The sequence below is a fragment of the Lontra canadensis genome, unplaced genomic scaffold, assembly GCF_010015895.1.
Source record: "Lontra canadensis isolate GAN:19392208 unplaced genomic scaffold, GSC_riverotter_1.0 scaffold134, whole genome shotgun sequence".
Taxonomy (NCBI): domain Eukaryota; kingdom Metazoa; phylum Chordata; class Mammalia; order Carnivora; family Mustelidae; genus Lontra; species Lontra canadensis.
Window position 1 is genome coordinate 1,047,544 of NW_022631128.1, and position 13,711 is coordinate 1,061,254.

General features: G+C 51.3%; 2 protein-coding genes across 8 annotated transcripts in view; one reads left to right on the top strand and one right to left on the bottom strand.

Moving 5' to 3' along the window:
• Positions 1–8,215: 8,215 nt before the first annotated feature.
• NDUFB11 (NADH:ubiquinone oxidoreductase subunit B11) lies at positions 8,216–10,644 on the bottom strand. Its single transcript, XM_032843013.1, has 3 exons — positions 10,241–10,644; positions 8,605–8,735; positions 8,216–8,443 (listed from the first exon to the last, which is right to left on the bottom strand). The coding sequence occupies exons 1-3, from the start codon at positions 10,445–10,447 to the stop codon at positions 8,317–8,319; spliced, it is 465 nt and encodes a 154-aa protein (XP_032698904.1). The 5' UTR covers positions 10,448–10,644; the 3' UTR covers positions 8,216–8,316.
• Positions 10,645–10,975: 331 nt separating this feature from the next.
• Positions 10,976–13,711, top strand: part of RBM10 (RNA binding motif protein 10) — a 29,426-nt gene continuing 26,690 nt past the window's right edge. For 2 of the 7 annotated variants that reach the window (XM_032843006.1, XM_032843007.1), the window contains exons 1-2: positions 10,977–11,270; positions 13,232–13,373. In XM_032843006.1, the coding sequence (XP_032698897.1) occupies positions 11,006–11,270; positions 13,232–13,373 (407 nt within the window). In that variant the 5' untranslated portion in view covers positions 10,977–11,005. Of the gene's footprint in view, positions 11,302–13,231; positions 13,374–13,711 lie in introns of all 7 variants that reach the window. The other 5 variants (XM_032843010.1, XM_032843011.1, XM_032843008.1 and 2 more) reach the window with 4 other exon arrangements.

Genomic DNA, 13,711 nt, shown 5'->3' on the forward strand with positions numbered 1-13,711 from the left:
TGTCAAATAAATAAATAAAATCTTTTTTAAAAACAGAGAGAATAAACAGCAAGGGGGATTAAGATTTTAAATAAGGGGAATCATCTCTGAGAAGCTGACATTTAGCAAAGATGCAAAGGAGGGGAGGGAGTTGGGAAAAGAATAAAAAGACAAGACGACAGCATTTCCAGGCCCCAGAAGTGCACCTGTCCTTGATGCCTCGTGGCCTCCATCCATGGCTACTCTTTTCCCAAACTTCAGCTGACACCCTGGATCCTCATTCTGACCCTAGCAGAGTTCCCCAGACCCTTTCTACCTTTGAGATGACTGACTCCAAGAATCCTGTCACTTTTCTGACAACTGCTGCTAAAGGCCCCGACTGGCCTAAGTCGTTTTTCAAACCTTGTCTTCAGAAACCACCATGTGCCAGACCAGACCCCAAGCCTCCCAGAAGTGATTGCTAGGGACTCCGAAACTGCCTTCTATTTCAAGTCCACGATCTAAACATTCCCCCAAACCATAATAACCACAATTTCATTTTTTTAGGGAACTTATTCAAAAACTTCAATGGTCACTACATTAACATGAGTAAGGATTCGTTCTTTCAACCAATATTGACAAACACTTAATCTGTGTCAGGCAATGTTACAAGCACTCTCAAATTAACCCTCTCGATATTCTTAGGAGAAAGTTAATGTCATCAGCCCCTGCTGATAGAAGAGTAAAATGGGGCTGGGGGGCATCTGGGTGGCTCAGTCGATTAAGCATCTGCCTTCGGCTCAGGTCGTGTTCCAGGGTCCTGGGATCGGGTCCCACATGGGGGTCCCTGCTCAGAAGGGAATCTGCTTCTCCCTTTCCCTCTGCCCCACCCCCAGGTCATGCTCTCTCTTCCTTGCTCTCTCTCAAATAAATAAAAAAATATTTTTTTTTAAAGGAGAGTAAAATGGAAACATGAGGTCATACATTTGGGGGAGGGGGTTGTGATTTGAACCCAGGCAGTCTGGCTCAAGAACCGGTCCTCTTAACCACTGTGACTGCCTCGCGATCATGGCTCTTGTTTCAAAGTTCTCTCTTCAGTTGGATACTTTCTTTAGGTCTTTCTCAAATGTCATCTCAGTGAGGCCTTTTTCCTGGCCACTCTAGCTGAAATTCACACATTCACACACACACACGCACGCACGCGCATGCACGCACGCACACACACTCACTCACTTTCCCCTTTCCTGCGTCATTCTTCTCTTTCAACATTTATCACAGTATTATACATTTTACTTATTGATCTAGCAATTAGCATTACTCAAAATTGTTATTTGTCCTTTACATTTATGTTTTTTATAGAAGTCAGCTCCGAGAGGGCAGAGATTTTTGCCTGTGTTTTTTTTTTTTTTTTAAGACTATTTGTTTGACAGACAGAGATTATAAGTAGGCAAAGAGGCAGGCAGAGAGAGAGAGGAGGAAGCAGGCTCCCCGCTGAGCAGAGAGCCTGATGCGGGGCTCCATCCCAGGACCCTGAGATCACGACCTGAGCCGAAGGCAGAGGCTTTAACCCACTGAGCCACCCAGGCACCCCTGACTGTTTTATTCACTGCTATATCCCCTGTCGCACAGTAGGCACTTGGTAAACATTTGTGGGATGAATGAATGAATAAAGGAGGGAATGAGGAAATTAACCCTGCCAATGAGGGTTGATTCCAAGATGCCTTGTCTGGATATAGGTTGGCCCTGGATTCGCTCCTCTGACTCATGCAGAGTCCTCTGGTCTGATCTATTATTAGCTCTGCTTACAAACATGAACATTTAAAATCGGAATCATGCCACTGCGATGAATTTCTATTAAGAGAGTTTGTCCTGGGGGCTCCTGGGGGGCTCACTCAGTTGAGTGTCTGCCTTTGGCTCAGGTCTTGATTTCGGGGTCCTGGGACTGAGCCCCAAGTCTGGCTCCCTGTTCAGCAGGGAGTCTGCTTCTCCCTCTCCCTTTGCTTCTGCTCCTGCTCTCACTCTCTCTCTCTAATAAATAAATTTTAAAAATCTTATTTTAAAAAAAAGAGAGAGTTTGCCCTGACATGAGTTATGAGCCAGTTTAATTCCTTGTTCAATGCCCTACAGTGGTGCCCTTAACCCAAAGCCTGTTCTGGCCATTTTTACTTTTCTGAAGCTGTTTACAGTGAGATGAATCACTCTCAGGTTAATTTTTACAGTGACGATTTGATTCATGGATCAATTTTCTTGTCTTATTTCAGCAGTAATGGCTTTGCCCCAGATATCTTCTTGGAGTCAGGCTGCTCCTTGAACAGCTTGGGTACAGTCTTGTTTCAGGAATCCTACTGGTTGTTCCCTCGGCCAGAAATGCCCTCGTATCTCTGTAGCTCATCTCTTGTTTTCCTCCCATTTCTTTCCTGAAAAAAAAATCATCTTTTTTTTTTAAATCATTTTCAACAAGGGCTAAGCTGACTACCCTATTTTTTTATTTTTCAAGATTTATTTATTTTTTTGAGAGAGAAAAAGCATTCGAGCAGGGAAAGAGGCAGAGGGAGAGAGAGGGAGAGAATCTCAAGCAGACTCCATGCTGAGTCCAGAGCCCAATGTGGGGCTCAATCCCCTGACCCTGAGATCATGACCTGAGCCCAAATCAGGCAACTACCCTATTTAAATACAGGCTTCTGTCTCTTTACACTCCTGATCCCCCTTGCATTTATTTGTTTGTTTGTTTGTTTTTAAGTAATCTCCACACTCGATGTGCAGCTCGAACTCACAACCTGGAGATCAGGAGTCAGATGCTCCATGGACCAAGCCGGCCTGGCACCCCCTGGTCCCCCTGAAATTTATTGCATACTTACCATCTCCCAACATACAGATAATGTCATTGGTTGCCTTGTTTATTGTCTGTCTCCCTCTGCTGGAACATAAGCCTTAGGGAGGCAGGAAGTTTTGAATCTTTTGTTACCCGCCCTCCCCACTGCTTGTAACAGTGCCTGGTATCCAGTAGGCACTCAATAAATATTCGTTGGATGAATAGCTCCTGTCTTGTGAGCTTTTCTTTGTTTGTGGCCAGTTTTCACTGAGTCTAATATTTCAGGATCAAAATGTTCAGGTTCTCATTTTGTGGAGAATGTTGGATCCTTCCACCAGTTTTAAAGGTCAGAGCTTTGCCTGCCGTCAGTTTACTCCGTGGTGCTTATGTCTATCAGTAACAGTCCTGAATCAGGTAAGATATTTTGGGTTTTATTTCCTAGGTAATCCATGACAAAAACTGTAAGCAGTGCCCCTTATGCAGTCCAGAATTGTCTGAGACGAGCTTTGCTAAAGCTTTTGGTTAACTTTGTGTAGGGTATAAAGTCAAAACTTCCAGCCATCACCCCTGGGACCCTGTGGATCTCATCTCTAGCCACTCTTTTCCTGGAAGAGCCCAGGGTTTCCAGCGAGCACAATATTCCAGGCACACTGGCCTTCTGGTGGAACTTATCTGTGGATTTCTGTGTCTGTTAACTCTGGTCTTACCCACCACCTTGAGGGAAACTCCTTGAGGACCCAGACTGTTCTGGTGGGGGTGCCTCCAGAAGCCGCCCAGGAATCAAAGTCAAGTTGTTTATTTGGGGGTGGGGGAGTGGGCCAGCAAGACAAAGAAGAGATAAGACAGCCGATAGAGACTGTTAGTAAGCAACTTAGCATTGGGGGTTAACCTGAGCGTGTTCCCACTGAGGGATTCTGGGGACCAGCAGAGAACATACACCTTAGAGATGTCCCATCTGAGGGCCGAGGGGGCAAGGGTACTTACCTACCGGCTCTCATCTGTCATTGGTTAAGGGCTGCTGTCAAGGCGTGTTCATTTCCAGGCCCTTCCAGCCTGCTAGGTCCACAAACGGAACAGAACGGCCTTCTGCAGCTAGAGAGGAAGCCCTCCAGTGAAGACATACAGACGCTGGCGGTTGGCAGTTGGCCGGCACACACTGGAGCTGCAGGGACACGCGGATACGGGCTGGGAACTAACAGTGTCTGTTACACGGCCTGTGACTGTCCTGTTTGCAGGGCCTTGCTCATAATGAATGCCCTGTGAGACTGAAGGCTGAAGGAGGATGGTATCTGTTATGTTGCTAGAGCAGAGCTGGGTCCAACAGATCAAGGTTCAAACATTCCTGGAGTCAAATGGTAGGGTGAAAGCCCTCTGTGTTTAGGCCCTCTGGTCACTCACGCCGGCCTCCACCAACACCCCCACCCTGGGAAATTCCCAGGGCAGGCATCCTGGTATGTGTCTGGGACACTGTCAGGACTTGACCCGGGGTAGGCAACCAACTTCCACCTCTTCATCTATCTCAGTGTGGTCCTTAAAAGCGCAGTGGCTTGCCGGAATGGCTACAGTGAGAATGATGGAGGGTGCCGAGCAATGGTGGGGATGTGGCGCTCACCAACATGGGATGTGGAGATTGGAAACCTGGCATCATTTACTAAAACTCATCCCATTTTGCCTGTGACTTAGGCCCTAGGCTTATGCCCAAGAGAAATGAGTGCATCTATCTATCAAAAGATGTATACAACAAGGGATGCCTGGGTGGCTCATTCGGTTAAGCATCTGCCTTCAGCTCAGGTCATGGTCCCAGGGTCCTGGATCAAGTCCTGCATAAGGAATCTCTGCTCAGTGGGGACCCTGCTTCTCCCTCTGCCCCTCCCCCTGCTTATGTGCTCTCCCTCTGATGAATAAATAAATAAAATCTTTTAAAAATGTATGTAACAACAAAAAGATGTGCATAAGAATGTTCAGAGAATTGGGGCACCTGGGTGACTCAGTCATTTAAGCATCTGCCTTCAGCTCAGGTCATGATTCCGGGGTCCTGGGATCGAGCCCTACATCAGGCTCCCTGCTCAGTGGGAAGTCTGCTTCTCCTTCTCCCTGTGCCCACCACTCCCCCTGCTTGTGTGTGCTGTCAAATAAATAAAATTTTTTAAAAATTTCACAGTTCGGGGTGCCTGGGTGGCTCAGAAGGTTAAGCCTCTGCCTTCGACTCAGGTCTTGATCTCAGGGTCCTGGGATCGAGACCCACATCAGGCTCTCTGCACAGCAGGGAGCCTGCTTCCGCCCCACCCCCCCCACTGCCTGCCTCTTGGCGTACTTGTGATCTCTCTCTCTCTCTTTGTTGAATAAACAAATAAGATCTTAAAAAAAAAAATTTCACAGGTCGCCTGGGTGGCTCCGTGGGATAAGCCTCTGCCTTCGGCTCAGGTCATAGTCTCAGGGTCCTGGGATTAAGCCCCGCATCGGGCTCTCTGCTCAGCAGAGAGCCTGCTTCCCCACCCCCCTCTGCCTGTCTCTCTGCCTACTTGTGATATCTGTCTGTCAAATAAATAAATAAAATCTTTTTAAAAAATGTTCACAGAATCATTCTTTTTTATTTTATTTTTTATTTTTTTTTAGAATCATTCCTTTTTTAAAAAAGATTTTATTTATTTATTTACTTGTCAGAAGAGAGAGAGTGCGCACAAGCGGGCAGAGTGGCAGGCAGAGGCAGAGAGAGAAGCAGACTCCCTGCCGAGCAAGGAGCCTGATGAGGGGCTCCATCCCAGGATCTCGGGATCATGACCTGAGCCAAAGACAGCAGCTTAACCTTCTGAGCCACCCAGGAGTCCTGACAGAATCATTCTTGATAGCCCCAACAGAAAACTCCCCAAAGGCCCATCAACACTGGAACCGATGAGTGTGATCTAGTCACACAGTGGAAGAGATTACAGCAACGAGAACAGACAAACTACCAGTTATATAAGGTGGTTCCATCTCACAAACCTCACACCGAATGCAGGAAGCTGGACGGAAAAACGTATGATTGCATTTATATGGACGTCCCAAGGCAGGGGGTGGGGGGGTTGGACCTGAAGGGAGCTTTTAGTGTTCGTTCATGTTCTCTTTCTTGACCTGGGTCCTGGTTACGTGGGAGCGTCCGGTTTGTAAAACGTAAATGAGTAAATGAGCTTTGAAGGCTGTATGTACATTTTATTTATTTTTTTTAAGATTTTATTTATTTGAGAGAGAGAGAGCATGAGCGGTGGGGCCAGGGGGAGGGGGAGAGGGAGAGGCAGACTTCCCGCTGAGCAGAGAGCCTGACTTGGGGCTCGATCCTAGGACCCCAGGATCGTGACCTGAGTCGAAGGCAGACACTTAACCAACTGAGCCACCCAGGGGCCCCTGTCTGTACATTTTAATTCAATGTTCAGAACAAAGAAGTTTTGAGGTGGCTGGTGTGGCTGGGAGGGGAAGGAAGGTGGTATTGTTGCCATCAGGAAGGGAGCAAAAGCGGGGATTTTTAGGATTTAGTCTAAGTGCCAGCTCTTGTTTGGCCAGAACGGAGGTTTCTTGAGATTCTGGGAGCTTGAGAAGGAGGCAGAACTGGGGGGGGGGGGGGAATTGGAAGCATACAGCCTCAGAGGCCATAAACCTGAAGGCCACTGACAGTAGGCCATGGCGCCTACACCACAGGCAGCAAAATTATCACATTTCTCAAGCACATACTGAACCAGTCCCTGCTCTGAGCACACGGGCATGCCCGAACACCTGCGCTCGTGCAGCTTACCTCCCGAATGCGGTCAGTGGGGGGACAGATTCTCGGGTGGATGGTAGGGTATGGCGGCAAGAAGCTGAGGTTTCTTCCCCCAATATACTCAGGTACTTGGTGGCCGGGCTAGCACATCCCTTTCACTTCCCGTCCCAGTACCTATGGGCTGGAAGGTGGAGAGTGCTCTTTACACACTGGGATTCTCTGCTTTGGGGCCTAGCCTCAGGTTGGGAGACAGGCCCCACAGGGAAGCACTCGGGAAGTGAAATCACTCACTTCCAGAAAGGCTCGCATGGACGTTGCTCCCACCTTAGCCACGCACCGGTGGGCTGGGGCTCCTTCTGAGACTGATCAGCTGGAGGTAGAGACATCACCTCTAGCGGTGGGTCCATCGGGACAGATTTTCTTCTGGTAGCCAGGGACTGGGGGCTCCTGCACGCTCCGAAGTCCCAAGCGGGGACACACAGAGAGATGGCAGCAATGAGCATGTGATCTCAAGTTGTTAAGTATGAGCTTTGGAACAGGGCCACTGGGCAGAGGGCAGAGATGCCAGGGGCATGAAGGGGCGCCCACATGTCCAGAATTAATAGGAATTTAGGGGAGATCCCCTGGAAAGATAAAGAGAGCCGGAGCAAGTCTCCTGAGCTCCATCTTCCAGAACACAGAGAGACAGAGACAAAGAAAGAGGAAGGCTGAAAGAATGAGCCGGATGTGGGGAGACAGCCTATTCCCAGAGAAAGAACATGCAGGGGGGGAAATTCCTGCAAGTGAGGGGGCGGGGAGAGAAGAGGAACAGGCAGAGACATGCATGCATACACAGAGATGTGTGTCTTGAGTGCAAGACCACCCAGACTGGGACAGAAGGGGAGAGAGAGGCATCCAGACTCACCGAGACACAAGACGGGCAGAAACATCAAAACGTAGAGAGAGGGGTGCCTGGGTGGCTCAGTGGGTTAAAGCCTCTGCCTTCGGCTCAGGTCATGATCCCAGGGTTCTGGGATCGAGCCCCACATCGGGCTCTCTGCTCAGCAGGGAGCCTGCTTCCTCCTCTCTCTGCCTGCCTCTCTGCCTACTTGTGATCTCTGTCTGTCAAATAAATAAATAAAATCTTAAAAAAAAAAAATTTAAAAAAAAAAAAAAACAAAAACAAACAAAAAAAAAAAACGTAGAGAGAAACAGAGAAGGTGGCGAGGGAGACAAAGGCTTGCGCTTAGCAACAGAAAAGCCCTGTTCGGACACACCACCCTCAATTCCCAGTCGTCCTGGCCCTTCTTCTATGATTGGTTGCCACTGATTTCTTCCCATATGCCACACCCCCATGCAGAGGAGCCCTGAGCCACCCTTAAGGAGCCCAGACTATTCTGCCAGAGAGAGATGCCACACGGAAGAAGACTGAAATGCCAGACACGCGAGTGGAGAAGCTACCTGGGACATCTGTCCCAGTTAAAGGTGCCTTCAGCCCGCCGCCACCATCTGACTGCAACCACCTGAGGCCCCAAGAGGAGCCACTTAGCTAAGCCCAGTCCACCACAGGACAACGAAAGAGAATGCTAAATGGTCATCTCAAGCCACTAAGTCTTACGGTGTTTGTTACCCAGCAACAGATAACCAGAACAGGCTGCAGTGGCCTTTTAGAATCTGACACGCCCATTTCTGCACCCCCCCCTCCCAAACACAACAAAACCGACACCAGCCAGTCAGACTTTTAGTCCCTTTAATTAGGTGCTCTGAAGAAAGGGCAGAATGACAGGCAGGAGGTGGAGAAGGTGATGGTTCTTGAGCCCCACTTGGCAACGGGTCAGTCCTCATCCTCTGGTAGCTGGATCTTGCTGGGGTCAAAGCAGTTGGATTCCATGATGGGGAGGCCATTGGCCTCTCGGTATTTAACAAGCCTCTCAGCTTCTCGGCGGGCCCACTCCTGCATTCTGGAGGCAGCAGCATGGGGGTGGATGTGAGGGAGCCTCACTGGACACCAATCCCTCTCTTAGCTCCCCAATCCCCAATGGCACAAAGAGCAGGATTCCTGGCTCAGCCCCCTTCAATCTCCACCCCCACCCATTCCACTCTCTCGGACACCCCCATGCACCTGTAATCAGGCAGATAAGCTATAAAGGTGCTGCCAAGGACCAAGACGATGGAGAAGCCAAAGAAAAAGACGACCCGCATGTTCCAGAGGTCCACAACAGGGTCCTTGTCATAACCGTGGGAGTCTGGGTTCTGTGGCAAGAAGAGGAAAAGGTCAATGAGGGCTTCCTGTGGCTCCACAAAACCTTATGCCGGCCCTGCATAAGCTGGTCTCCAATTTCACCTCAGACCCATCTCCCCTCTCTCCTTTAATTCCTCTTTCTAGTCTTAGGCCTTCCTACCACAGGGCCTTTGCACTTACTGTTCCCTCTGCCTGGAAAGTCTTTCCCCCTGATAGCATCATGGCTAGGTCTGTCTCCTGGCTCAAAATATTGGCTTCATAATCACTTCCCTTAGGAGGCAGTCCCTAGTCACCTTATCCGTTACTTGTCTTAAACCATAGGAAATTGCCACGTTTATAGGTTAAAGATGGTTGCATATTGCTAATTTCCTATGGTTTCACCTAAAATTACCCCCTACCCCCCAAGTCACTCCCCATCCACTTATCTTGCTTAACTTTCTTTCTAGCAGTTACCAGTTTACCAAGGTAGCAGCATCTCCCCAGATCCTATCACATTATCTTATTACATACTCAATAGCACTGTTTCCGAATGTTTTACATGACTATCGTCTGTGCTCTCCATTACCATATAAGCTCTAGGAGGGCAAGGGCTTTGTCTGATTTGTCTGCTGAACTCCTAAGGGCCCTGAACCACACCTGGCATACAGCAGGCCCTGGGTCCTTATTTACAGAACGAATGAATAAATGAGTAAGATCCTATATATCCAAGCCAGAGGATAGTACTGATGAAGAACCTATACAGTGTGCCGTACACAAACTTCACAATGTATCAGGGAGGTGGAAAGTAGCAATAATGATTAACACTTTCTAATGCTGAATACTAGGTTGCAGCTGCTCTTCTGAACATTTTGACTCATTTAATTACATGAGGCAGACGTAGCATTTTACTTTCTAGAAGGCGTACTCATACTTTCCCCATTTTACAAAGAGGCACCAAGGAGTTAAGCTACTTGACCAAGGTCACAAAGATGAACAACTATCAGTGCTTGTATTCCAACCCTGGCATTCTGGTTTCAGAGTCTCTGCTATCCCCACAGCACAGGGGACCCGGTTCCCCCACACGTTCATCTCGGGGAGTTTGGGCAAGTCAACTAACATCTTTATGCTTCAGCGTCCTCATCGGTAGAATAGATATGCTCATAGTACCTACTTCGAAATGGGGTTGTTTTGAGGATTAGATAAGATAATGTACCTAAAGTGTTTAAAGCTCTGGCACCGAGCAAGCCCCATAGGGGTGTTTAGTATTACTGCCGTTATGTTATACTGCTTCTAACGTGTTTTGAGCATCGCCCACTTCAGGTTTGATACCCGTCTTCAAAACAAAGCCAATCTTGCCCCTGGCCCTGAACTGAAGATTACCAGGGGACAAAGAAGGAAATCAAGCTAGCAAAGTTCCCAAGTCTTCGAGGATCTCACCAGCAGCGCAATCCTCAGCCGCTTAAGAACGTCCTCTACGGCGTCCCGTCCGCCGGCCCCTGACTGACCCTTCTTATGTCCCGTTTCCCCTCCCTCTCACCTTCTCGTAGAGGTTTTCGTCCTCCGGATCTGGGTCCTCCTGCCAGCGTACGGTCGGTTCCGGCGTCCGCTTTCCAGCCACAGCCGACGGGGCGATCACGGCCCTGGCCGAGCTGGATTCCCAGCGAACGCGGGCGGCTGGGAGCCCTCGAGTCGCCGCTACTGCCAAAAGGCGGCGAGCGCTCCAACCCAACAGCCCGACCGCCATGACAGGTTGTGCTGCAGGCTCTCAAGGGCGGGGACGGAAATGCCACTGTGCGCAGCTGCAGTTGGCCCGGGCGCGACAATTGTCGCTCCGCCCCCGCCGCACTAAATAGGTCCCGAGCCCGGATTTGGTTTTCAGGGGAGGTGAGGCGCTGAGTAGCCCCTCTTTCCTTCCCTCTGTCATGGCCTCACGGGGGTGACCATTTTCCCAACCTCGGTCAGGCCAAGGAATTTCTGGCTGATAGGTCGGCCCAGTCCCTTGATAAGAAAGCGTTGACATTTGGGTGGCCGCAGGTCCCAGCCAATGGCACGGAGATTTCCTTCGTCCTCTGGGGAAAGGGGCGGAGCTTCCGTTTGTCTTTCATCTTCGAAGGAAGCCAAGCTTCTAAAAAGCGGGCCTCGCAGGATTGGCCAATAGCTACTCCTTTTCGCGACTTGAGAGCGTTCGCAGGGAGAGTGGGGAGGTGGCATACGCTTGCCAATCAGAGCCGGCCAGGGCTGGCCGTCGGCGGCCGGCGACCAATAGACGAGGCCGGCCAGAGCGCGCTCCCTTAGTAGGTGGATGGTGGTCGAAGCGCCGGCTCCCTTCTCGTCGTCGCCATTTTGTGCTGGTGACTGCGGCCGGCCGGGAGTAGGCGGCAGTGGGTTTCCTGGGGAGGGTAGCGCGCTTGGCGCTTCTCCCCTCCCCGCTCCTCCGCCCTTCTGCCTCCGGCCTCGGACTGGGCGGTGGTGCGGGCCGGCTCCGGCTGAGCTGGGAGAGTTGGAGGAGGTGGCGGCGCGCCGAGGTGATGTCCGGGAGCCCTCCCTTGACAGCCCGGGCCGAGAAGGTGAGCGTCGTCGCTGGTCGTGGGGGCGGAGGTAAGGGGCCGGGGGCGGGCGGGTGCTGAGAGGAGGCGCGAGGGCGAACTATGGGACGTGGGCCTGGGCTACGCGCGGAACCGAAGCGTGCGTGCATGGCCTGAGCCCGGGAGGGGGTGTCTTCCCCCCCCACACACTGCTTTTGAGAGCGGAGGCGCGTGCGCGATTGGGGCACAGAATGGGTGCACGCGGGTTGGGGGAAGGGAGGGACCGATGGGAGTGGGTTTCCGTGGTATCTGCGACACTGAACTTTATCTGTGGAGGGGCCGAGGTCTTTATCCATAGGGGAGGGGGTGTGCTGTCTGTTCCGTGTGACTTGGGTACTTACCGATCCATGGGGAAGCATTCTGTGACTCCGGTCCTTATTCTTGGGTGGGGGAGGAGGGAAAAAAGTCTGTGACTCTGGTCTTTATCCTCGCAGTCTGTGCTGTAACTCAGGTCCTTATCCATGGGGAGGGGTCCTTATCCTTGGGGAGTTCTTCTTAGGACTGGCCCTAACCAACCCACTTGCTAGGCGGGGAGGGAGCTAAAGGAATGTGTGCATGACTTACTGCCCCTTCTTTGGGGAGGAGTTCGAATCCGTGACTCTGGCGCTCATCCTTTGATGGGCCTCAGTGTGTGATTATGGCCTGTATTTATTGTGGGTTCCTGTCTTGTGATTTGGGCCCATAGTTATTCGGGGCGCGTGTCTGTGACTTTGGTCCCTATCTGTTGTGGATACCGGTGTGTGACTCCGACCTCTTTGCCAGAGTCTGCTGAGGGTTTTGTATCTGGCTCTCAACCACTGGGGCCCCTGGTTGTGATTCTAACTCTTATCCATCTGGGAGCAGGCAGCCCTGGTTCCCTGTGGCTTAAGGAGGAAGAGAAAATTGGTTGTGTGTGTACATGGGCAGAAGGTGTGGTGGCTACCTCCTGTTGGGCGGGTGTTGTTGCTGCCTAGCTTTGCCTGATTCCTGCTCAGAGGGTGGGCCTGAAGATTCTGGGATACTTCTTGGTGAGGCCTGGCCAGGTCACGTGGTTCTGGGGACTCACTTAGTTCTCATGGCAGCCCTGAAGGTTGGATGAAGTGACTAACCATCCCGGCGAACAGCACAGTGGTTGGGAACAGCCTCAAAAGGGCTCCTTTTGCCTCTGAATAAGTTGGACCCAGAGCCCTGGGGAGAGAACCACCTTGGGACCTGGCTGTGCAGAAGAGAGAGGGCTCGAGGCTGAGCCAGTTGCGGAGTGAGGGCCAAAGCTGTGTTGGCCCGGAGCCCAGGGAGGCGTCAACTGTCTCACTGCCAAGTTAGCCCCTTTACCCTCTAGGCCTTTTGTGGTCTCCTGCTGTCTTGTAGGGGGCAGCCAGCGTCTTTGTTGCAAGGATGAAATGGCACCTGGGGCCCCGTGGAAGGAGCCCGGTGAGTGCCTACAACTCGCGTTGTGAAGTCTTGCCTCCGTGCCTAATGTGCCTGATCTTGACAAGTCGTCCAATGCCGAGAGCCCTCTGGGCAGGTAGCTCCGGGCTCAGACTTGTCTACCAGTCTCAGGTGGCAGAGCCCTGATCACAGAGTAGGTAGCACCACCAGGGCTCTCTGCAGGATGCTCCCTCTCTGCTGAAGGCCTTGCTGTTTCTGTTTTATTTAAGTGAGCTCTGCGCCCAGTGTGGGGCTTGAACCCATAAGCTGAGGTCCAGAGTTGCATGTTCTACTGACTGAGCCATCCAGGTGCCCCTGGCCTTGCTATTTTAGGGCTATGGGCTATAGCCTCATGTTTGTGGGGAAAGGAAGGAGCAAACCAGGTAGGGGCCGCCTTCCCACTCTGGGCCACAGGAGCACCAGGAAGTTGGGAAATAATGTCCCTGGGCTAAGCGACAGCAGAGAGCCTTGACAACAAGGGTTTCTCAAGGAGGCCCCAACTGCCTTGACCCCTTTCTTCCTTCTACTCTCCCCAGAGTCCCTGCAGGAGGCATCACCCAGGCTGGCAGATCATGGTGGCAGCAGCGGGGGTGGCTGGGAAGTGAAACGGAGCCAGCGGCTGAGGAGGGGCCCCAGCAGCCCCCGCAGGCCCTATCAGGACATGGAGTATGAAAGACGGTGAGTTACCCACTCCCACCCCTGTCAAGCATCCATGTAAGAGTTGGTCCAGGAAGGTGCTAGGAGGGGACTTCCGGGCTGAGGAAACAGCGCAGCAGATGATTGGTTTCTTTTCAGACGTTTACTTGGCACCTGTTGTGAGCCAGGTCCTGTGCTAGGCTCTGGCAGTGCAGTGGCGAGTGAGACAGATAAGACTGCAGCCTTCTTCCTCAGGGTCTGACAAGGGAGACCACACAGTTTACAGGTGATTAAGAAACAGCTTGATAGGTGCCATGGTGGATTGTGGAGTTGGGAAAGGATCAAGAGAAAGGGAGGAATGGAAGCCGAGGCCCAGGTTC